The 24,140-nt window shown below is 45.1% G+C and overlaps 1 protein-coding gene across 1 annotated transcript in view; it reads left to right on the top strand.

The window, feature by feature from the left end:
- The window catches only part of LOC144504124 (contactin-associated protein-like 5), a 664,070-nt gene that overhangs the window by 292,300 nt on the left and 347,630 nt on the right, over positions 1-24,140 (top strand). Inside the window, exons 11-12 of the mRNA XM_078229300.1 lie at positions 17,654-17,760; positions 21,816-21,935. Coding sequence (XP_078085426.1) covers positions 17,654-17,760; positions 21,816-21,935 — 227 coding nt within the window. The remainder of the gene's footprint in view (positions 1-17,653; positions 17,761-21,815; positions 21,936-24,140) is intronic.

Genomic DNA, 24,140 nt, shown 5'->3' with positions numbered 1-24,140 from the left:
TCATGGGGGCGGCCATCGTGGTCGACGACGACCAGGAGCGACCAGCAGGGGTCCTCAGTATCAACCTCGGCTGCATGCAGTGACGCCCAAGGGCCAACGGTGGCGTCGATCTCTCTGGACCAGACAAAGCATCACAGGCTTGACTGTTCGATGATGAACATCAAGGTAAATGGTCGTACTGTGTATTGTCTGTTTGACAGTGGGAGCACCGAGAGGTTTATTCACCCTGACACTGCAAAAAGGTGTGGACTCCGGGTTCTACCTGCCAAACAGACAATTTCTATGGCATCACGGTCCCGGTCTGTACCGATCCAAGGACGTTGTATGGTAACCCTAGAGGTGCAGGGCACAATTTACGAGCGATACAGGCTCCTTGTGTTGCCGCACCTTTGCGCGCCAATTCTCCTCGGACTAAACTTTATGGTCCACATGAAGAGTGTGATCCTACAGTACGGTGGGCCACTCCCTTCGCTGGCAGTAGGGAATCAGCCGGAGCCTCCAAATTGCCCAAAGCGCCCCGCATGCAATCTTTCCACACTAAAGATCACCACACCTTCTTTATTTAAGAATCTGGTACCAGGCTGCAAGCCCATCGCTACTAAAAGTAGGCGTTACAGCGCTGAAGACCGGATCTTTATCAGATCTGAGGTTCAGCGGCTCCTCAAAGAAGGGATCATACAGCACAGTGCTAGTCCGTGGAGAGCGCAGGTCGTGGTGGTTAAGAGCGGGAACAAACCCCGGATGGTCATCGACTACAGTCAGACCATTAACCGTTATACGCAGCTGGATGCGTATCCTCTCCCGCGCATATCTGATATGGTCAATCAGATTGCGCAGTACCGGGTGTTCTCCACCATAGACCTTAAGTCCGCCTACCACCAACTCCCCATCCGCCCAGAGGACCGACAATACACGGCTTTTGAGGCGGATGGTCGTCTATATCAGTTTCTTAGGGTTCCATTTGGTGTCACCAATGGGGTCTCGGTCTTCCAGCGTGCTATGGACCGAATGGTGGACCAGAATGGGTTGCGGGCTACCTTCCCGTACCTGGATAACGTCACCATCTGCGGCCATGACCAGCAGGACCATGAGACGAACCTCCAGAACTTTCTGCGCACTGCATCTCGCCTGAATCTGACCTATAACAGGGAGAAGTGTGTATTCCGTACGCGCAGGTTAGCTATCCTTGGATACGTGGTAGAAAACGGGGTCATCGGCCCTGATCCAGACCGTATGCGCCCCCTTACTGAACTTCCCTTGCCCGCTAGCGCAAAAGCACTGAGGAGATGCCTCGGCTTCTTTTCTTATTATGCGCAGTGGGTCCCCAACTACGCGGACAAAGCCCGTCCGCTCAAGTCCACGACCTTCCCACTCACGCCGGGGGCCCAATTGGCCTTCAAGGCTTTGAAAGGCGACATTGCAAAAGCCACGATGCACGCGGTGGATGAATCCATCCCTTTTCAGGTGGAAAGTGATGCATCGGATTTCGCCCTGGCCGCCACACTAAACCAGGCAGGCAGGCCCGTCGCGTTTTTTTCCCGCACCCTTCAAGGTCCCGAAATTCGGCACTCAGCGGTGGAGAAGGAGGCTCAGGCCATTGTGGAGGCCATCAGACACTGGCGCCATTACCTGGCGGGGAAGCGGTTCACCCTGATCACGGATCAACGATCCGTGGCGTTTATGTTCAGTAATACGCAGAGGGGCAAGATCAAGAATGATAAGATCTTGCGGTGGAGAATTGAGCTCCCCACCTATAATTACGATATTATGTATCGTCCAGGGAAACTCAATGAGCCCTCGGATGCCCTCTCGCGCGGAACATGCGCTATCATGCAGGAGGACCGCTTGAACGCCCTCCATAATGACCTGTGCCATCCTGGGGTCACTCGGCTCTACCACTTCATAAAAGCCCGTAACCTGCCCTACTCGGTGGAGGATGTCAGGTCTGTAACGAGAAGCTGTCGAATTTGCGCAGAATGCAAACCGCACTTTTATCGACCTGACCGGGCACAATTGGTCAAGGCCACTCGCCCCTTCGAGAGGCTGAGTGTGGATTTTAAGGGCCCCCTTCCCTCAACGGACCGGAATGTGTATTTTCTCAATATCATAGATGAATACTCCCGGTTCCCGTTTGTTGTCCCCTGTGCGGACACGTCGACTGCCACAGTGATTAAGGCATTCAGTGATCTTTTTACCCTGTTCGGGTACCCCTGCTACATACATAGCGACAGGGGCTCGTCGTTCATGAGTAACGACTTGAGGCAATTCCTGCTCTCATACGGGATTGCCTCTAGTAGAACCACGAGCTACAACCCTAGGGGTAACGGACAGGTGGAGAGAGAGAATGCTACAGTCTGGAAGGCTGTCCTATTGGCGCTGAAGTCCAGGGGCCTCCCAGTCTCCCGGTGGCAGGAGGCCCTTCCAAATGCGCTTCATTCCATTCGCTCCCTCCTGTGTACGGCAACCAATGCTACTCCCCACGAGAGGATGTTCTCATTCCCTCGGAAGTCGTCCTCGGGGACCTCCTTACCAGTCTGGTTGACGTACCCAGGACCCGTCCTTCTGCGGCGACATGTGAGGGCCCGCAAGTCCGACCCCTTGGTCGAACCGGTCCAACTCCTCCACGCCAACCCTCAGTATGCCTATGTGGCATATCCTGACGGGCGAGAGGACACAGTCTCGATTCGAGACCTGGCGCCCGCAGGGGACGTAGCAACTCCTGTCGCTCCTATACCCCCTGTCACGAACCCCCTTTCACTTCTTTCTTCCCCAGACATGGCGCGGTCAGCACCGGGACCAGTGCATAACAGTTATACTCCCATGTACAGCTTGCCTGAGACTCGGAGATCGGCGCCACCACAGAAGGTACCAGGGTCCCCTGCACCACCGCTTCACCAGGGTCAACCGGCCCGTGAGTCCTTGAGGGGACAGCCGGACGCTGTTTTGGAGAGAACGCCACCGCAAGCACCTGCTCCGGTGTCGCAACCGGTGTTGAGGAGATCACAGCGACGGTGCGGTCCTCCAGACCGTCTGGACTTGTAAATTTTGTATATATGTAATCTGTTTTCGCACCCCGCCGGCCTTTGTTTTCAAAGGAGAGGTGAATGTGGTGAACCATCGTTGGTTACCACTGTGGGGTTATTCCAATGTTACTGTTGGGTTAGGGTGTTGCCACTGTGGGGGTTGTTATAATGTTGTTGTTGGGTTAGGGTGTTTACACTGTGGGATTTATATACCTGTGGTGGATGCTGTTATGGCACATCCCGGTCGGGCCCCGCCTCCTGGGGAGAGGTATAAGACCCTCTGCTCAGGCGGGACCCCTCCAGTCTGGATTGGTGTACTCGTGTTAGATAGTTCCATTGTTTGTCAATAAAAGCCTTCAATCGCTGAAGCCTTGTACCTCGTGCTTGATTGTCGCGCATCAAATGGTGACCATGAGGCTGTATCAATTGTTGTGAAAACACTTTACTGAAGGAAACCTGCTGTCCTTACCTGCTCTGGTCTACATGTGACTCCAGACCCACAGCAGTGTGGTTGACTCTTAACTGAATTGGCCTGTCAAGCCACTCAGTTCAAGGGCAATTAGGGATGGGCCATAAGTACAGGTGTTCACTGTGATGCCCACATCCCATGGTATAAAGAGTTTCTCTGGTCTCCATACCAGAGAAACATTGAAGAAAGCACAAAGGGCACGACAAGAAAGTTACTCAGGCTGAGAGATGACAGCTGCCTGGAAAATCTGAACAGGTTGGATTTAGAAAAGAGAAACCCTGATAGACATTTAAAAAATTAAGAATAGATTGGACAGATGAGATATGGAGAGAGTGGATGGGATTCTCTGGCCGTTCACGCCAGCGGGATTCTCCCATCCCACTGCAGTGAACGGAGATTTGGCTGAGCGCCAAATTCCCCGTCCTCCCTGGCAATGGTGGTGGGGCGGGAACAGCTGGAGAATTCCAGTCAATGTTTCCACTTTTTTGCAATATCCATATCTACAAGATACTAAATCCAATTGGAAGAAAAATGGAGAAATTCATTTACTCAGAGAATGGTTAGAGTGAGGAACTTGCTACAACAGGACCGTATTGGAGCAAATAGCTTAGATACCTTCAAAGGGAAACTAGACAAGTGGAAAGTAGAATCGAAAGATATACTAAATGGTTGAGGTGAGGTAGATTTTACTTTTACTGTTTCACAGTATGTGGGTATTACTGGCTAAATCAACACTTTTATTTCCCATCCTTAATTGCTCTTCAGAATGTGGTGGGGGGCCACCTTCTTGAACGGCTGCAACCTTTTTCAAGATAGAATGGGTGGAGGTTAGTGTGAAACACGGTGGCACAGTGGCTCGCACTGCTGTATCACAGCGCCAGGGACTGCCGTGGTTCCCCGTGGACGGCAAGAAGAATTCATCAATCAGAATAGAGAGTCTGAGTCTTGATCTTCCAGGCAGCAAGGCTTTATTAGCTAATACATTTCAATAAAGCCGGGATTTCCAGACGAATCCAAAAAACCAGTGCTCTGACAGTCCTTTTTATCCACATTTAGCTTCATATTTCATCATTCTTATCTTACAGTCAAGGTTTTTTTGTTGCAGACCCCAAGGCCACTTTTCGTTAGCCACCATGATTTACTAGACCTACGTTATCTGCCTTCTTTCTGTTTTTTCACTAATGAATGTGCTATGATATCACTGTGGTTACATCCTGCCTTCTTATCTGAAGTTTATTGTCTAATCAGCCAAGGTTGTTGCTTGTTCAACCATTGTAGGGCATCCTGCTATGCCAAGTCTTTTTTCCCGTTGTCTGACTTTCTCACGTTTATTTAAGAAATTACTTTCAGCTTCTATGTTCATTTATGTGAGTATCCATGTGTATGCTTAATAAGATATGTGATATATGAGAGCTTCTCAAGTAGTGATTATCTCTTCTATGTTAATTATTATCTCCTACTTGTCCTAATAATTATTCCTTCCAATATATGTTGTCTTAATGATTATTCCTTACAGGACCCGGGTTCAATTCTGGCCTCGGATCACTGTCTCTGTGGAGTTCGCACATTCTCCCCGTGTCTGCATGGGTCTCCTCCGGGTGCTCCGGTTTCCTCCCACAGTCCAAAGATAGAGTCATAGAGGTTTACAGCACGGAAACAGGCCCTTCGGCCCGACTTGTCCATGCCGCCCGATGTGTGGGTTAGGTGGATTGGCCATGATAAATTGCCCCTTAGTGTCAGGGGGATGAACAGGGTAAATACATGGGGTTACGGGGATGGGTCCTCAGTGGGATTGTTGTCAGTGCAGGCTCGATGGGCCAAATGGCCTCCTTCTGCACTGTAGGGATTCTATGAAACATAAACTTTAGCACAGACTAAGTGGGCCAAATGGCTTGTTGCAGTACTATATATGCTATGTAGTTCGAGATAAACCTAGATTAATCATAAAAGAAAACTTTGGTTTTCTGTCATACTGACTATATTATTTAAAATGTATTATTGAGGTTCAATGGCTTCTGTTGTTAGTGTGAGATTCCCACTGGCCATCTTTCCTCTATTAACTTCTCTTAGGCAATTGAATGCACTGGGGCATACATAGTTCTCCAAAGGTCAGCGCCAGCCAATATCTCACTCAAATGGCCAATTTTAAATTATGTTTCAGATAAATTAGCAATTACGGATGGGCAATAAAAATACTGGCCTGGCCAGCGACACCCTAGGGCATTCTTACAGCAGAGCATTGGACCTGATGCAGATCTCATCAAATTTCAATGCACACCCGCTTTGCCGGGAGAATCTGTGAGTAGTAAATTGACCCTGATTAATTGTTCTGTTCTTGAACTTTTGGACATTGAGAGTAATTGTTGAAGTTTATTTATTATTGTCACAAGTAGGCTTACATTAGCACTGCAATGAAGTTACTGTGAAAATCCCCGAGTCGCCACACTCCGGCGCCTGCTTGGGTACATTGACAGTGAATTTAGCATTGCCAACGCAGCTAACCAGCACATCTTTTGGACAGTGGGAGGAAACTGGAGGAAACCCATGAAGACATGGGGGAGAACATGCAAACTCCGCACAGACAGTGACCCAAGCCGGGAATGGAACCAGGGTCCCTGGCGCTGTGAGGCAGCAGTGCTAACCACTGTGCCACCGTGCCACTCTCTGAAATCAGGTCATAATTACTACAACTTAGATCAGTCCTAAAATCCTCCCTGCTTGTAAGGCTCAATACCTCAGCATATGGTGCACATGCACTCTCAAGGGAACCAGGAATAATTTTTATAAGCTGCCTTTTTCCTTCAATGCAAATTTTGCCTCAATAAAAGGGTTTCTAATTTGTTAAGTTTCATTCAAACTATTGTTTATTTTTGGTCTCAAAACAAGCTTTCACTAAAATAATATGACGTGGCGATTTTATCAGATGTAATAAAAAAACTGTTTTACCAACTGAAATGTAATGAAGCTTTTATTGGAGTTTAATGTGCAGTGCAAGTAAAATATAGTATGCACCATATAGCAAATACATGGTTTTAGTTGTGGTATACCTTTAAGGTAGAACTGCTATGCATTACCAAACAAGATAAGGGTAACACAATGGCACAGTGGTTAGCACTGCTGCCTCGCAGCACTAGGGACCCAGGTTCGATTCCAGCCTTGGGTGACTCTCTGTGTGAAGTTTGCACATTCTCCCCGAGTCTGCGTGGGTCCCCTCTGGATGCTGTGGTTTCCTCCCACTGTCCAAAGATGTTCAGGTTAGGTTGATTGACCATGCTCAATTGCCCCTTAGTGTCAGGGGGATTAGCAGGGTAAATACGTAGGGTTAGGGAGATAGGACTTGGGTGGGATTGTTATCAATGCAGGCTTGATGGGCCGAATGGCCTCTTTCTGCACTGTAAGAATTCTATGATTCTTGGATGTGATATATATGCTCATGTGATCTGCAGGCGGAAGATACCAGCAAACCTTGTGAGGGAATCTGTATGTTTTTGAGGCAGATCCGAGAACAGAAACTGAACTGAGAAATGTAACTGAAAGGGAAGTAGGAAAAAAGAGCCCAGAAATGAAAATTAATTTTCCAGTTTCTATGAAAAGCGCAAACAATCTGTTTGGGGAATTAAAACTGAAATCTGGTTGGAAGATACAACAGGATACAGATCAGTGCACGTAGGAGTTGTTGAGTCTACTGATGTAGATGACAGTCCAGAAGCGGTGGATAAGTTGCTGCAGCTGTTTCTGCTACTGGAAGACAGCATTGGTGGGCCTACCCCATCCAGTCTGAGTTGAGTAGGTTCTGCAGATATGTGCCATTTGTGGTGAAGACCATACCCCTGGAATTTGGATTAGTTGTGCACAGATGTGGCTGGGAATCAGGCTAGCACCTAGAAGGACGGGCGCTGAAATTCCTCATGAGAGCTTGAAGGACTTTGTGACTCATTGTGATCACTGAAATCTGTGCCACCCTTATCCTATCTGGTGATGCACAGCAGTTCTACCTTAAAGGTATACCGCAACTAAAGCCATGCATTTGCTATATGGTGCATACTATATTTGACTTGCACTGCACATTAAACTCCAATAATAGCTTCATTATACTTAAGTTGGTCAGGCAGTTTTTTTTTTACATCTGATATAATCACCTCAGGTAATACTATTTCAGTGAAAGCTTGTTTTGAGATCAAAAATAAACGGTAGTTTGAATAAAACTTATCAAATTAGAAACCCTTTTATTGAGGCAAAATTTGCATTGAAGAAAAAAAGGCAGCTTATGAAAATCATTATTCCTGGTTTCCTTGAGAGTGCATGTGCACCACATGCTGAGGTATGCTAAGCCAATTGATAAGATCTGCCTTTATTGTATCTACTACTTAATTTGCAATTTATAATTTACATTTGGCCACAATTTACGTTTATCGTATTAATTTAGGATGTAAGGGTCCAGGAAAAAGAAATATTTAATGTTTGCTTTGTTGACTCTTATATTGTAAGCATTCTTCTGCTTCAAGCTGTAGAACTGTGTGGCTTCATTCCTTTAATAAATAGTTGGGATTTCATATTTTTAAAAACATTACTGATCTTGACCGAGATCATAATAACCTAACAATTAGATGTGTTAACTAGTCTCCTAGATATTGTTGAATATAGTTTTGTTTTTTCAAATAAAAGAGCCTACATTGTTTGAGTTAACAAACCTTCTTGTGTGGTTGGGATGTTTGTATAAGCATTGCAAAACACGATATGTTTCTGGTACAGCTAGATGGGCTGAATGGTCTCCTCTGTGTGGCATCATTTTAGGAGTTTGTAACGTTCGATATGAGCTTACATGTGAAATTGAGGTTGATGAGCGCACTTCATTATTTAATGGTTATATGATGAGAGTTCTGTAGATCTTTTCCTCCCTTGACAATGTACAAGTTGGGTCTTCAGGTGAATGCAACATTGTGTGGCAAGCAGTTTGAAGGGAAGGATATGTTCTCAGGCATAGTCGGAAAATAGGTAGAATGAAATAGGAACCGAACACACACAAATGAGACAAAGCATTAGGACAGAGATAATAGAAATCGGATATTGTTCTTCTGTGAATAGAAGGGATTTGTGGGAGGATTATGAGAAGAAAGTTAATCATCGGATAGATCCCCAGTGATTGCCAATGTCTAATTTAAAGCAAATGAAGAAACATGTCCAAATACAATTTTAATCAAAATGAATTTTTAAAAATTAAACTGCATTGAAGGACATCCTTTTTTTTTGTTTTTACAATAATTCTGAGCTGGTCATTAACTATGCATGGAGACTCAATTAGTAGCACAGAAGACAAGAGGGAGTAATAGCAGAACAGGTGTGTCTATGAGAAAGTACGTACAACACAGCAGATTGCTTGGTATGTGAGATTATAGGTGATAAGAACATCAATGCACCTCATCACGCCTGATATTAAAATTCTCATCCTCAGTTTCAAATCCCTCCATGCCCTTGTCACCCCAGATTATTGTAATCTCCTCTAGTTGCATAATACTAACGTATCTCCCCTATAGAGGGAGCGCAGCGGAGGTTTACCAGGCTGATTCCTGGGATGGCAGGTCTGCCATATGAGGAGAGACTAAGTCGGTTAGGATTATACTCATTTGAGTTTCGAAGAGTGAGAGGGGACCTGATAGAAATTTATACAATTCCAACAAGATTAGGCAGGCTCGATTCAGAAAGGAGGTCTACAACATTATGAGAGGCATAAACAGTGTAGATAGTCAGAGGCTTTTTCCCAGGATGCAAGTGTCAATTACAAGGGGGCACAGGTTAAAGGTGAGAGAGGGAAAGTTTAAGGGCGATGCGCAGGGAGGTTTATCATGCAGGCAGTGGTGGGTGCCTGGAACGCGCTGCTGAAGGAGGTTGTGGAAGCAAGCACATTAGCAATATTTAAGAGGCATTTGGATATGGATACATGAATAGGGAGGGAATAGAGGGATACGGACTGAGTAAGGGCAGATTTGTTTTGTTAAGTTGGGGCATTATGATCGACACAGGCTTGGAGGGCCGAAGGGCCTGTTTCTGTGCTGTACTTTTCTTTGTTCTTTGATCTTTGATGTTCTCAATGCTTGGGCATCCAGAACTTGGGGGTCATAGTTTGAGGATAAGGGGTAAACCTTTTAGGACTGAGGTGAGGAGAAATTTTTTCACCCAGAGAGTGGTGAATCTGTGGAATTCACTCCCACAGGAAGTTTTTTTTATATTCATTCGCTGGACATGGGCATCACTGGCTAGACCAGCATTTATTGCCCATCCCTAGTTGCCCTTGAGAAGTGGTGGTGAGCTGCCTTCTTGAAACACTGCAGTGCACATGCTGTGAGCTGATCCACAATACCGTTAGGTAGGGAACTCCAGAACTTTGACCCAGCAACTGCGAAGGAACAGCGATATATTTCTAAGTCAGGAAGGTGAGTGACTTGGAGGGGAACTTGCAGGTGGTGGTGTTCCCATAGTTGAGGTCAAAACTTTGTATGATTTCAAGAAGATATTTGATACAGCTCTTGGGGCTAAGGGATCAAGGGACATGGGAGAAGGTGGGATCAGGATATTAAATTTGAAGATCAGCCATGGTCAAAGTGAATGGCAAAGCAGGGCTGAATGGCCTGCTCCTGCTTCAATTTTCCATGTTTCTGAGTTCCTCTAATTCTGGCCACTTGAGAATTAGTGGTTTCAGTTGCTCTACCATTGGCAGCTGTGCCTTCAGATGCCTAGACCCCTAAGTTCTTGAATTCCCTCTGTCATGAAGGCCACAAAGGGTAGAGCGGTTCATTGATAGATCTCCCTGTGGGCTTTGTGGAGTATGAGCTTCCATATTGAACAAGTAGAGGCTTGCCCAGTGAGAAGGGATGAGCGGGGGCTTTTAAAATTGCTGCTCAGCCCAGACCTGCGTTGAAGGTCCCAAGGTGTAGACTGATTAACTGTAAATCGCAGGTGCGGCTTTTCTCTTTAGTGCATAATAAAGGTGACAGGAAACTGGTGTTTGGCTGAATTACTACACCCTCCCTATCCTTTCTGCCTCTCTACCCCTCATTCCTCCTTTAAGACATTCCTTAGCACTACTTTTGCCCCAGTAACCCCTGATATGACTCAGGGCAGTGATCTTTTGTGTTATCACCTGTGAAGTGCTTTTGGATATTTTAATGCATTAAAAGGCAGCATATAAATACACAGATGACACAGCGGCACAGTGGTTAGCACTGCTGTCTCACAGCGTCAGGGACCCGGAGTCGATTCCTGACTTGGGTCACTGTCTGTGTGGAGTCTGCACTTTCTCCCCGTGTCTGCGTGGGTTTCCTCCGGGTGCTCCGGTTTCCTCCCATAGTCCAAAAGATGTGCTGGTTAAGCGCATTGGCCATGCTAAATTCTCCCTCAGTGTACCCAAACAGGCGGAGTGTGGCGACTCGGGGATTTTCACAATAACTTCATTGCAGTGTTAATGTAAGCTTACTTGTGACACTATACTTAAACTTGTTGTTGATGGACTAACCAGAATGTTCCTTTATCTACAAATAAAAAAAACCTGAAGCTTTAAAGAAATAAAACAAAAATTACTCACCTTTATAAACTGTGGTGGTTTCCCTGAAGAAAAAACTTGTACTAAACAAGTGGAAAATCACTCCCATTGATGACTTAAGCAAAAAGGTTCTTAAGGCACTATTGGCAAGCATAAATTAATAGTGCTAAAATGAGATTTTCAATGAAGTCTGTTAGGTGTTAATTAATAAGCAGTTTAAATATATGAATGGATGGATTCACAGTTTACTGCTTAGCAAGTATGTACTTACAATGAAACTAGACTTTACAATCCACCTTTTCCAGTTTGGAATAATATCTGGAAAATGCGCCACCTGCTGGATATTTCAGTGAAATATAAATCCTGTTTTTTTAAAAATTGAAACCCGAAAAAATCAAGGCCAGACTTGGAAGAGCACAGATATGTCAGTGGGTTGTCAGGTTACAGCAGGTTACAGAGGTAGGGAAGGGAGTATACCTTGGGGGAGGTTTGTAAACAAGGATGAAAATTTTAAACGAAAAACTCAATGCATTGCTGGACCGGGAGTCAATGTTGGTTAGCCGGAGGTTTGCGGAGGTCGGAAGTTGGAAGGCTGTCCAGGACTGCGATGGAGGTTTAAAAATAACAAGGCTTGTAGATGGGGATTTCAGCTGCAGGTGAGCTGAAATTGGGCTGGAGTCAGGCGATGTCAGGGAGGTGAAAAGAGGCGATATTGGGATGGCACGGGTCTCTTTTTGGAGGCTCAGCACGGGGTCAAATATTACATCTAGGTTGTGAACAGTGAAAAAGATACAAAAGTCTGAGATCACGTATCAACCGACTCAAGAACAGCTTCTTCCCTGCTGCCACCAGACTTTTGAATGGACCTACCATATATTAAGCTGATCTATCTCTACATCTTAGCTACGACTGTAACACTACATTCTGCACCCTATCCTTTCTTTCTCTATGTACGGTATGCTCTGTGTAGCGCGCAAGAAACAGTATTTTTCACTGTATCCCAATACCTGTGACAATAATAAATCAAATCAAAAAGTCTGGTTCAGCCTCACACAATTTCTGGGGAGAAGGATGAAGTTGGTGGCTAGAAAATGGAGTTGATATCCTTCTCAAAAGTCTTTCTTCTATTGTCCAGCTTAATGGTTTTGTCTAGTCCCACTCTCATCAATCCGATCAAAGCCATAGATTCTCCGACAGTAGTTTTACTTCTGGGCCCCACACTGTTACCTCTGGCATCTCACAGGAACTAAGCCAAGAATGTCCCTTAAATACAATGCATCACCTGAAGGAGATCTTTTGGAATACTGTAACACTGACGAGTGAAAAATCTGTCAATTAAAATACAATGAAAACTCCCTGACATGTGTATAATGGTATTTCATGAATGATTACACACAATTTTGTCATAAGTTGACAAGCAAATTTCATTAGCAAGATCCATTTCTCTGATAACTAGGCATTTATGCTTTCATTCAGAAATGAAGGACCCAATCCGTAAAATACTTCATTGCTGTGGACTAACAAAACATCATCACTGCACGTGCCAACATCTCTCCCAGAACAGACAGCGATGTAGAGGACTTATTCACGTATCCATCAGCTTATCTTTCCCTTTCAGATGTTGGGCTGCTTGCTGTGAATTTGCAGTATTGTCCGTTAACCAGCATGTTTCTTGGTTCGTTTCTTTTCTTTCAAAGCTTGGGAATTGTAGGGCTTAATGTCAAAAAAAAAATTGTACCATACTTTATGCAACTTTACAGCATTCCAAAGGATTCAAAGCGGCAATCTGCAGAGCTGAGCCACCCCACAATCAGTGAATTTTGATTTGATTTATTATTGTCACGTGTATTAGTATACAGTGAAAAGTATTGTTTCTTGCGCCCTATACAGACAAAGCATACCGTTCATAGGGAAGGAAAGGAGAGAGTGCAGAATGTAGTGCTACAGTCATAGCTAGGGTGTAGAGAAAGAGAAAGAGGTAGGTCCATTCAACAGTCTGACAGCAGCAGGGAAGAAGCTGTTCTTGAGTTGGTTGGTACGTGACCTCAGACTTTTATATTTTTTGCCCGATGGAGGAAGGTGGAAGAGAGTTTCCCCGGGGTATGTGGGGTCCTTGATTATGCTGGCTGCTTTTCTGAGGCAGCAGTAAGTGTAGACAGAATCAATGGATGGGAGGCTGGTTTACCTGATGGGCTGGGTCATGTTCACAACCCTTTGATTAGATCTAAGCTCTACTGCCATGTCCCATCCAGTCGTGAATTGTGGTGGACAATTATACAACTAATGGGAGGTTGCAGTAGCTCCACAAGTATCCCATCCTCGATGATGGGGGAGCCCAGCACACCAGTGCAAAACACAAGGTTGAAGCGTTGGCAACTGTCTTCAACCAGAAGTGCCAATTGGATGATCCATGTCGGCCTCCTCTTGAGATCCCCAACAACACAGGTGCCAGTCTTCAGCCAATTCAATTAACTTCACATGATATCAAGAAATAGCTGAAGGCATTGGATACTGTGAAGATTATGGGCCCTGACAATATTCCAGCAGTAGTACTGCTCCAGAACGAGCTTTGCCCTGAGGCAAGCTGTTCCAGATAAAACACCGGCATCTGACAAATGTGGAAATTGCTGGGCATGTCCTCTACACAAATGGCAGGGCAAGTCCTACCCAGCCAATTATTGCCCATCAATCTACTCTCAATCAACAGCAATGTTATGGAAAATGCCAAGAACAAAACAACCAAGCAATACTTGCTTACCAGAACCTGCTCACTAACAGTTTGGGTTCTGCCAGAGCCACTCAGCATCTGATCTCATTACAGCCTTGGTCTAAACATGGACAAAAGAGCTGAATTTCAAAGGTGAGGTGAAAGGGACTGCTCAAGGCAGCATTTAACCCTGTGTAGCGTCAAGTTGCTGCAGCAAAACTGGCGTTAATGGGAATCAAGAGGAAAACTTGACACTGGTTGGAGTCATACCTGGCACAAAATAATTTCAGTCCCAGGACATTGCTGTGGGAGTTCCTCAGGATCTTCAGCTGCTTCATCAATGACCTTACTTACCTCCGTCATAAATTTAGAAGTGGGATGTCTGCTGATGATTGCACAAAGTTCAGTGCCATTTACAATTCCTCAGATACTAAAGCAGCCTGTGTTCATATGCTGGCAGAACTGGAGAACATTGAGGCTTGGGCTCGCAACTGCCGAGTAACACTCGAGTCGCACAAGTGCCAGGAAATGACCATCCCCAAAAAGGAAGGTTAACACTGCTGCCTCACAGCGCCAGGGACCTGGGTTCATTCCTGGTTGTCTGTGTGGAGTTTGCATATCCTCCTCGTGTCTGCATGGGTTTCCTCCAGGTGCTCTGGTTTCCTCCCCCAGTCCAAAGATGTGTTGGTTAGGTGGATTGGCCATGCTACAAATTGCTCCCTAGTGTCAGGGAGACTAGCTAGGGAAAATGCATTGGGGTTATGGGGATAGGGCCTGGGTAGGATTGTGGTCAATGCCAACTCGATAGGCCAAATGTCATCCTTCTGCACTGCAGGATTCTATGATTCTATTAATCATCTCCCCTTGCCATTCAATGGCATTACCAATGACTGGATCCCCCACTATCAACATCAGGGGAATTACCATTGAGCAGAAACTGAACTGGACCAGCCATATAAATACAGTGGCTACAAGAGCAGGTCAATAACTAGGAATTCTGTGGCAAATATTTTACCTTCTGACACCCCAAAGCATGTCCACTATTTACAAGTCTCAAGTCAAGAGTGTGATGGAATGTTCTCCATTCGCTGGGATGAGTGCAGCTCCAACAACACTCAAGAAGTTTGACACCATCCAGGACAAAACTGTGATTGACACCCCAACAACCATCTTAAACATTCACTCCCTCCACCACTGATGCACAATGGCAACAGTGTGGACCATCTATGAGATGTTTTGCATCAACTCACCAAGGCTCCTTCAACAGCACCTTTCAAACCCATATCCTCTTCATCCTAGAAAGATAAGGGCAGCAGATGGGTGGAAATATCTCCAGCTGCAAATTTCCCTCCAAGCCACACACCATCCTGGCTTGGAACTGTATTGCTCTATTTTCATTGTCTGTCTCTGGGTCATAATCCTGGTACCCACTTCCTAACAGCACTGTGGGGGTATATCTTGTGGACTGCAGAAGTTCAAGAAGGCAGCTCACTCACCCTCCTCAAGAGCAAATAATTATGGGCAATAAATACTGGCCTCGCCATTAACACCACATCTCATGAACAAATAAATAAAAATAAAAATTCCAGACTGTAAATTGAATTTCAATTGAAATGGATCCCAACCGAAAACCCAATTATCCAGCCAATAATGGGGCGGAATGGTGGCACAGTGGCTAGCATTGCTGCTTCACAGTGCCAGGGACCTGGGTTCAATTCCGGCCTTAGTGGTCTGTGTGCAGTTTGCACATTCTCCCCGTGTCTGCGTGGGTTTCTTCCGGTTTCCTCCCACAGTCCAAAGATGTGCAGGTTAGATGGATTGACCATACTTAACCGAACCATTTTAACATAAGTTCATTTTTCAAGACTTTGGAATTGGAATCAAATGGGTTAGAAGGATCCCAAATTCACTTCTCTGTTTGTGCTGAATTTCTTAGCAGTTGGATGTCACAAATATTCTCAATACCATTGGTCTAGCCTAAGCGGAGGTCACGGCTGGTAAAATTCCGCCCCACGTGTCCATGGTTCCCAACCCAGAACAGTATCCAGTGATCTCTGCTGGCAAGCTTAGTTTGATTTTATTGGGGTAGTTGATAGTATAGTGGTAATGTCACTGGAGTAATAATCTACAGATCTAGGCAAATGCTCAGGAGAAATGGATTTACATCACGCTGTGGTAGATGGCAGAATTTCTGGAATATAAAGCCATTGACAATTATCATTGGTTATTGTTAAAAACGCAAGTGGTTCACTCATGTCCTTCAGGGAAGGAGATCTGCAATCCTTACCCTGTCTGGCCTACATTTCACTGAAGGTCCACAGTAATGTGGTTTATGCTTAACTGCTCTCTGAAGTGGCCCAGCAAGCCATTCAGTAAAGGGGCAAATAAGAATGAGTATCAAATGCTGGCCTTCTGTGTGACACCAATATTGCTTGAAATAATAAAAGAAAACCTCCATAGCTTTCCTGATGGTGACCCTTACACAGGCTAGTTAGTTCTCATCTGCTGTTCACTGTATTCAGAAAGTTGTTGAGATTTGAAACCCAGCAGGAAGACTCACAATGTACTGAGTACTCATGGTTGTAAGAAACAGGAATTTTACATTGATATAGGGGAGAGCTTTCCCATCCCCCAGCCACGGGAATCGTACCAGGTCAGGAGGCAGACCACACAAAGGTCCGTTGACCTCAGGTGGGATTTTCCAGTTTTCGGGCGAGCATGGCTGGAAAATCCCGCCAATAGTGTCCCAGTTGGCTCAAACCAATATTACTTAAAGGGATTGTTGCAGGCAACTTCACGTCTGGCCAATGCTTTTGTTTTGCTTTCATTTTTTATTGGGGCCAGGATGAGCTAGCGTGTTCCTCTTGGCCCCACAAGAATATTCTGGTCTGTTGCTGATTCCTGTTCCATGATTGCACCCTCTGTCCTCCCCGACCTCACCACCTCCCCTCCAGGTATGTCTCCTCAGGAAAGGAAATGTGCAGTTTCTTGCCCGCTCTGACTCTCAGGCTGTTTAGTATTTGCACACAGTTACGTGCCAGTGAAGTTCCTGTGCTACGATGATTTGACCCCTTTGCTGCTCCTGTTGATGCACCCACTGCCCATTCTCCAGTCCCACTGCAATTCAAAACTGACCCATCCTTCAACTTGATCTGGAAGCAGTCTCAGTAACAACTTCTGTTACCATACATGAATTCCAATCAGGTTTGATTGAGTTGTCTGCACCATGGGTGGCCATGTCCTTAGCAGCCAACTCTGCAGTGAAGCTCTCGACTTTTCTCTCTCGACCTCTCCACACTTCTCCATCTCTCTCCTCCTTTGAAGGGCTCCTTTAAATCTACCTACTTGTCCAAGATTTTGGTCATCTCTCCAAATACCTCCTTAGGTTTCAAACTTCTCGCTGATGATGCTCCTGTGAGGTGCCTTGGGGCATTTAGAGCAAAGAACAAAGAAAAGTACAGCACAGGAACCGGCCCCTCAGCCCTCCAAGCCCAAGCCGATCATGGTGCCCGAACTAAACTGAAAAAAAAATCCTTACTCAGCCCATATCCTTCTATTCCTTCCCTATTCATGTACACATCCAGATGCCTCTTAAATGTGCCTGCTCCCACCAACTCCTCTGGCAGCATGTTCCAGGCACTCACCACTCTCTGAATGAAAATCGTCCCCTGCGCATCTCCCTTGAACTTTCCCCCTCTCACCTTGAACCTGTGCCCCCTTGTAATTGACACTTCCACCCTGGGGAAAAAGCCTCTGACTATCCACCCTGTCTATGCGTCTCATAATTTTGTAGACCTCTATCAGGTCTCTCCTCAGCCTCCGTCTTTCCGGTGAAAACTATGTTAAAGGAACTATTTGAAGGAAAGTTGGCGTTGTTGAGGCACATTTATTTAGTCACTTCCTTTTTTGTGCTCTAGATGTTTACCAAATTACTGTGAGCATGGAGGAGAATGCTCGCAATCCTGGAGCACATTTTACTGTGACTGTGCAGGGACTGATTATAAAGGAGCCACCTGCCATAATTGTGAGTATAACTATGTCAACCTCTCCTTTTAAACAATGAATTTTTAAAGGAAAGTACTGCCAAGTTAAGACATCTTACTCTGGTAGCCACTTTATTTGTACTGAGTTTAAAATTATTCCATATTTTAAATTATTTATTCACTTCTATGAACGTGTGGTTGTAATAATGTTCAACACATCAATGTGTAACTTTCTACTAGAGTAGGAAGATGTGAGTTAGATGGAACTACTTATCTTGTCAAGTCTAAAATTAACTTGAGCATGAACTTTTCATGACTTATTAAATCTGCTGAGGGAAAGCTCTGTTTAAATATTCGCTGGTTGCTGAAGGAAACCAAATAAACCTCCACGAATATTCATCCATCTCCACATTTCCATTATTGAGCATTGGCCGACATCTCTCTACAGAAAGGACTCTCATTCCTCCCTTTCTCCACATACATAAAAAAATTATTGTGGATATTTTCCAGTCTTTTTCTACAGCGATGCCAAAAGTCACCAATTCAGTTCCCAACCAGATCATGATCTACTCTCTTTGTGAGGGAGTTCATCAATAAGAAAAAATCCTGCCCCCACCATGGGTGGAATGGTGGCGTGGTGGTTAGTATTGCTGCCTCACAGCACCAGGGACCTGCGTTCAATTCCGGCCTTGGGTGACTGTGTGGAGTCTGCAAATTCTCCCCGTGTCTGCGTGGGTTTCCTCAGGCTGCTCCAGTTTCCTCCCACTATCCAAAGATGCGCAGGTTAGGTTGATTGGCCGTGCTAATTTACCCCTTAGTGTCAGGGGCACGAGCAGGGTAAATAAATTTAATTTTATTAGTGTCACAAGTAGACGTACATTAACACTGCAATAAAGTTACTGTGAAAATCCCCTAGTCATCACACTCCGGCACCTGTTTGGGTACACCAAGGGAGGATTTAGCATGGGCAATCCAGACAGTGACCCAAGCTGGGAATCTCTGGTGCTGTGAGGCTGCAGTGCTACTTGAGGTTATGGGATAGGGCCTGAGTGGGATTGTTGTCAGTGTTGATGGGCCAAATGGCCTCCTTCTGCACTGGAGGGATTCTATGATCTGACGTCTCATGTTTTTCTTGAGGCTGATCATTGTGCTTTCTAATCCTGCCATAGGTTAATTCATTTACCATGTTTCACCGAGGCTACTTATGGTTATTCTATTTTTTTGTGCGTGAAGGCATTTCCATGGTCATAGACTACCTGTTACTATCTCCGCCAGTAGCTTTGTGGAATCAGAATGGAGGTGGCCCAAGAACAAAAAAAACACTTTCCCTTTGATACGCGATTAAATCACTCGGGAGGCTGGATCGTACCCGGGAAATAAAGGCTTTTATTACTAACAAGAATGGAGCATACTATATACAATACAATCCCAGACTAAAGGGTCACCAGGCAGTGCAGTGACCTTTATACTCCTCCAGGTAGGCGGAGCCAACTGGAGTGTACCACAGAACAATATCAACAGGTAGAACACCCCCAACCCTAACCCCAACAGTGACAACAGTAACATATCTACAAGTACCCATAGTGCTGACCATCTATGGTTCAGTACCCATAGTGGTAACCATCTATGGTTCACCACACCCTTCATGTCCCCCCATCTCTAATTGCTCCTTAATCACCACCCATCCCCTTCCCCACCAGACAACTTTCTTGTAAAGGTGCTCATTCATCAGTTTTGGGAAAACACAACTTGTTTATTTACAAGTTAAAACTATACAAAGGCTTGCAGCCTCGTGGCTGCGATCAGCTCCTGAGATAACTCTGAGTACAGAAGCCCGCACTTACCAGGTGATCTCCCATTCTGCTCTCCAATTGGTTTCTGGGTCATGTAACCCTTGCCCTGCAAATTGATCCATAAAGGGACAATCACCACATTTCCCCAACTCTTAATCTATTGAAAGAGTTGCCCTTGCCATTCTATCTTGTCTACCGTATTCCCTAGGTCACCTTCCTGAGGAGAATTTGTTTCATTAATTTTCCTTTATTTGTTCATGGAACGTGGATGTCATGGCCTGAGCCTGTATTTATTGCCATTCCTAATTTCCCTTGAGGGGGGCAGTTACGAGTCACCCACATTCATGATGCTATAATCTTCCAAACAAACAATTCCAACTCTGTATAAACTTTGAATCTTCATTCTTTGCTTGACAACTTCAAGCTCATTTTCAAGATTAAAAGATAGGTTCATCGATGCGCCAAAGTTTCTGACACAGAAGGCCATTTGGTCCATTCTGCCCTTGCTGGCACTTTGCTAGGACAAGCCAAAGCTAATTCTGCGACTCTGCCCACCACTGATACCTTTCTCTGTTTCATCCACTTAATCTAAGAATAGGAACATAAGAATAGAAGAACTAGGAGCAGGAGTAGGCCACCTGGCCCCTCGAGCCTGCTCCGCCATTCAATAAGATCATGGCTGATCTTTTCGTGGACTTAGTTCCACTTACCCGCCTGCTCACCACAACCCTTAATTCCTTTACTGTCCACAAATCTATATATCTTTACCTTAAAAACATTCAATAGGTCGCCTCAACTGCTTCACTGGGCAGGGAATTCCACAGATTCACAACCCTTTAGGTGAAGAAGTTCCTCCTCAACTCAGTCCTAAACCTGCTCCCCCTTATTTTGAGGCCATGCCCCCTAGTTCTAGTTTCATCTGCCAGTGGAAACAACCTCCCTGCTTCTATCTTATCTATTCCCTTCAGAATCTTATATGTATCTATAAGATCTCCCCTCATTTTTCTGAATTCCAATGAGTAAAATGGTCTCCATCTCAGCCCCTTAATTCCATGCTCTGCATAAATCAATTGATCCTCTATTCTTTCCTTACTTACTTGTGAATCATTTTCAACTGACAACTCCTCACCAATGCCTTCTAAACCTGAAATAATCTTTCCCCATTAACTCTATCAAGAGTCTTCATAATTAATAAAACACTTATTAAATCACCTCCTAGAGGTCTGTTTTTGTTCTCTTCTTCCAAATATCATTTATCTTTTGAAATTAAGGTTTGATTAATGTTATGGAGCATTTTGCTCGTAGAACAAACATATTTGAAATGTTGGCATGAAATTTTCCAACCCCAGGATGGCAGGCTTGAAGGTGGGATGCTGAGAAAGTAGCCGTGACTCCCCAATACATTCCCCCCACTCCATCGAGAGAGTTCTCCAGAGGCAGGCAGTATCTAGCTCAGCTGCCCACTAATTAGAGGTGGGCCGCCATTTTCAGTAACTTAGAACCGGATTCTCCGACCCTCGCCCGTGGCTGGGATTCTCCAGTCCCGCTGCTGTGAATGGAGATTTGGCTGAGTTCCAGATTCTCTGTTCTCATTGACAGTGGGATGGGTGTAAGACATCAGAGAATTCCATCCTAAAGCTCCAATCAGGGTGAGTTTTCAGGCTGACTGGCATTTCCCATTGAAGTGGCTTTCATGCAGGCTTGGAGGGAGGGGGGGTGCGGGGATCGATGTGGGGGGGGGGGGGGGGGGGTGGGGTGGTGGGGGGTGTTATGGGGATCAAATGGTGGGGGAGGGTGGGAGTGGAGTCTTCAGTGCCAGAGATTCCATCTCCCAAAAGCGGGGTGGTATGGCAGAAGAGGCCCCCACTATGGCAGTGCCCACTTCCCTTGGTGGGGCAGCCCAGGTTGTAGGGCTGCCACTTTTTGATTAGATTGGCAGCTTCAGGAGCCCACTAACCATCCTTAATAGGGTGACAAACATGGAGATGGGGAATTTGGAGGTCACCTCAGGAATTAGCTTTGCCCAGCTTGGCGCCCAGTAAATGTGGACTTGGGGCCCCCATTTGGTCCTGGCATCAAGGCCCCAATGTCCATGGACAAGCTCTGCCCATTAACTTTGTTTATCACTGCACAGATGCGATCTGATCCATCTCTTCTTTCATTTCAGATTTCCAGTTTTCATGGTATTTTGCCCTAGCGTTTGCTCTCGATGTGTGACAGAATGTTTGTAACATCCTGGTTTTATTACATTGTCAAATGCTTAGACTGAAAGAGCCCTTTTTATCTTGTCTGCCTTATTGCAGCCGTGCATGAACAGTCATGTGAAGCTTACAAACACAAAGGGAATACATCAGGTTTCTTCTCCATTGATCCAGATGGCAGTGGTCCAGTGGGAGCACTCCTTGTGTACTGCAACATGACAGGTGAGCTGCTTTACATCATTGTTGCTTTAAAAAGTCAATAAATCAGAACATATAAGGGAGTCAAAAACCATGAAACAGGCAAAGCATTTTCTCCCGCCCCCTGAAGAGCTTTATTCCTTGTTCTAATCTTTCTTTGCAAGGCAAAGATCAGTTTTATGGGAGTTGTTAAGACATAGGTATGAAATGGAAGACATGACAATCAACTTCTGAAGGAGAAAGACAGAATCATGTTCTTGGGTAGAGGTTGGGAGGGAAATATGACTCTTCACGATTCTTGGACTATAAGATCAGGGTTACAATCGTATTGCCAGTAGGAAGCTGTGCTCACAGGGAGAATGATGAGAGACAGCGCTACCACATTGTAGCATCAATTCTTCAACTCACCGCGAGAGTAGGATCTCTAAATCACTCCTTAATGACCTTTCTTGTTCTTCCAGTTCCTGAGTGGCAAGTTGTGCATTTCCACAATTTCCTGATCTGACAGGGTGGCACAGTGGTCAGCAGGGACTTGGGTTCAATTCCGGCCTGGGGTGATTGTCTGTGTGGAGTTTGCATGTTCTCCCCCTGATCACGTGGATTTCCTCCGGATGCTCTGGTTTTCTCCCACAATCCAAAAGATTGCCGGTTAGGTTGATTGGCCATGCTCAATTGTCCCTTAGTGTCCCAAGATGTATAGGGTAGGGGAATTAGTGGGGTAAATATATGAGGTTATGCGGATAAGGCCTGGATAAGATGCTCTGTTAAAGAGTCAATGCAGACTTGATGGGTCAAATGGCCTCCTTCTGCACTGTAGGGATTCTACGATTTCTGGTTCCCTGGTCCCCAGAATAGTCTTTTGCTTCACACTTTGATCAGACTTTTAGATCATAGCTATTTGCAAAAAATATATACTTCGGATTTCCTAATGCAGGTTTAAAGTGAAATAAGAATTGCCTCATGAATCCTAGTCACCTTTAGCTTTTAAAATTTCAACTTTGACTCCAGGTGGTGTACACTGCACTTCCATTTGTGGGAGGTGAGGGTGAATCTCGCAAACCTGGATAGAAACAGCTCCTCAACCTCAACAGCTCTAAGCCTCTCAAAGGATATTGAATTATGGGCCGTTCATCTACCCATGTCAATAGTCAGTTTGAGTCTGCAGTGCACAATGGGCCTTCGTGTAGATTTGAAGTGGAAGTGGAAATATCACACTGCCGCAGCTGCAGGGATAATTGCTCTTCAGGAATAATTATTTAGATGGTGACAAGAGCCCTATCCTGCATCTGAAGTGCATTGTGCATTGAAGCGATGGGTGCCTGGAACGCACTGCCAGAGGAGGTGATGGAAGCACGCACATTAGCAACATTCAAGGGGCATCTGGATGGGTACATGAGTAGGGAGGGAATAAAGGGATAAGGTCCGAGTAAGGACAGAAGGTATTTTTTTCAGCTCAGTTCGGACATCATGATCGGCACGGCCTTGGATGACCATAGGGCCTGTTCCTGTGCTGTACTTTTCTTTGTTCTTTGTTCTTTTCTTTGTTGTTACCGGATGCCAAGAAGTGGATAAAATTTCCTACTTCCTGGTCCTGAATCTCACTGCAAAGAGCAAAAAAGAATTCCGAAAGTATAACAGCATTGACAACAATGAAAAGAAATGGAAAAATATAATGCAAACGTTGAACCTAGTTATTTTGTCTAGTGACATTATCGTGCTAGCGTGATTCATTTTACTAATTCTCGTGAAGTGGGTTTTGCTGATAAGGTCAGCAATAATTTTGGCCATTGGTACCCTGTGAAGATGGTAATACAATGAGTGTCTGGCTAGGCTACTTCAAGGGGCAGTTAATAATAAACCCCATTGATGTGGAATTGGAGTCAGATAGGGTAAGGACGGCAGATTTTCTTCCCAAAAGGCCACTGATTGCACACAATAATTCATCTTTAGCAAATCTGTCAAATGTTGTAAGAATTGCAAATAGTTTGAATAAGGCAACCTTTTTTTTATATAAGAATGAGGGAATGATTCTGTAAGCTGCTTGATCTTACTATGATGGGACATGAGTGAAATTAACAATCTCTCTCATAGTATATTTCCCAAAGTGCTTACATGCGCAAAGCTGTTACTCAGTGATTGTACCTGCCAGGGGCCTGAGTGTCATGTGCTGTCAATTAAATTGCCATCAGTACATCAGTTAAAAACACCTGGGGTGGTACGGTGCCACAG

Source organism: Mustelus asterias, chromosome 14, assembly GCF_964213995.1.
Source record: "Mustelus asterias chromosome 14, sMusAst1.hap1.1, whole genome shotgun sequence".
NCBI classification, from domain to species: domain Eukaryota; kingdom Metazoa; phylum Chordata; class Chondrichthyes; order Carcharhiniformes; family Triakidae; genus Mustelus; species Mustelus asterias.
The sequence above is the reverse complement of the archived record's forward strand: the minus strand, read 5'-3'. Positions and strand labels throughout refer to the sequence as shown.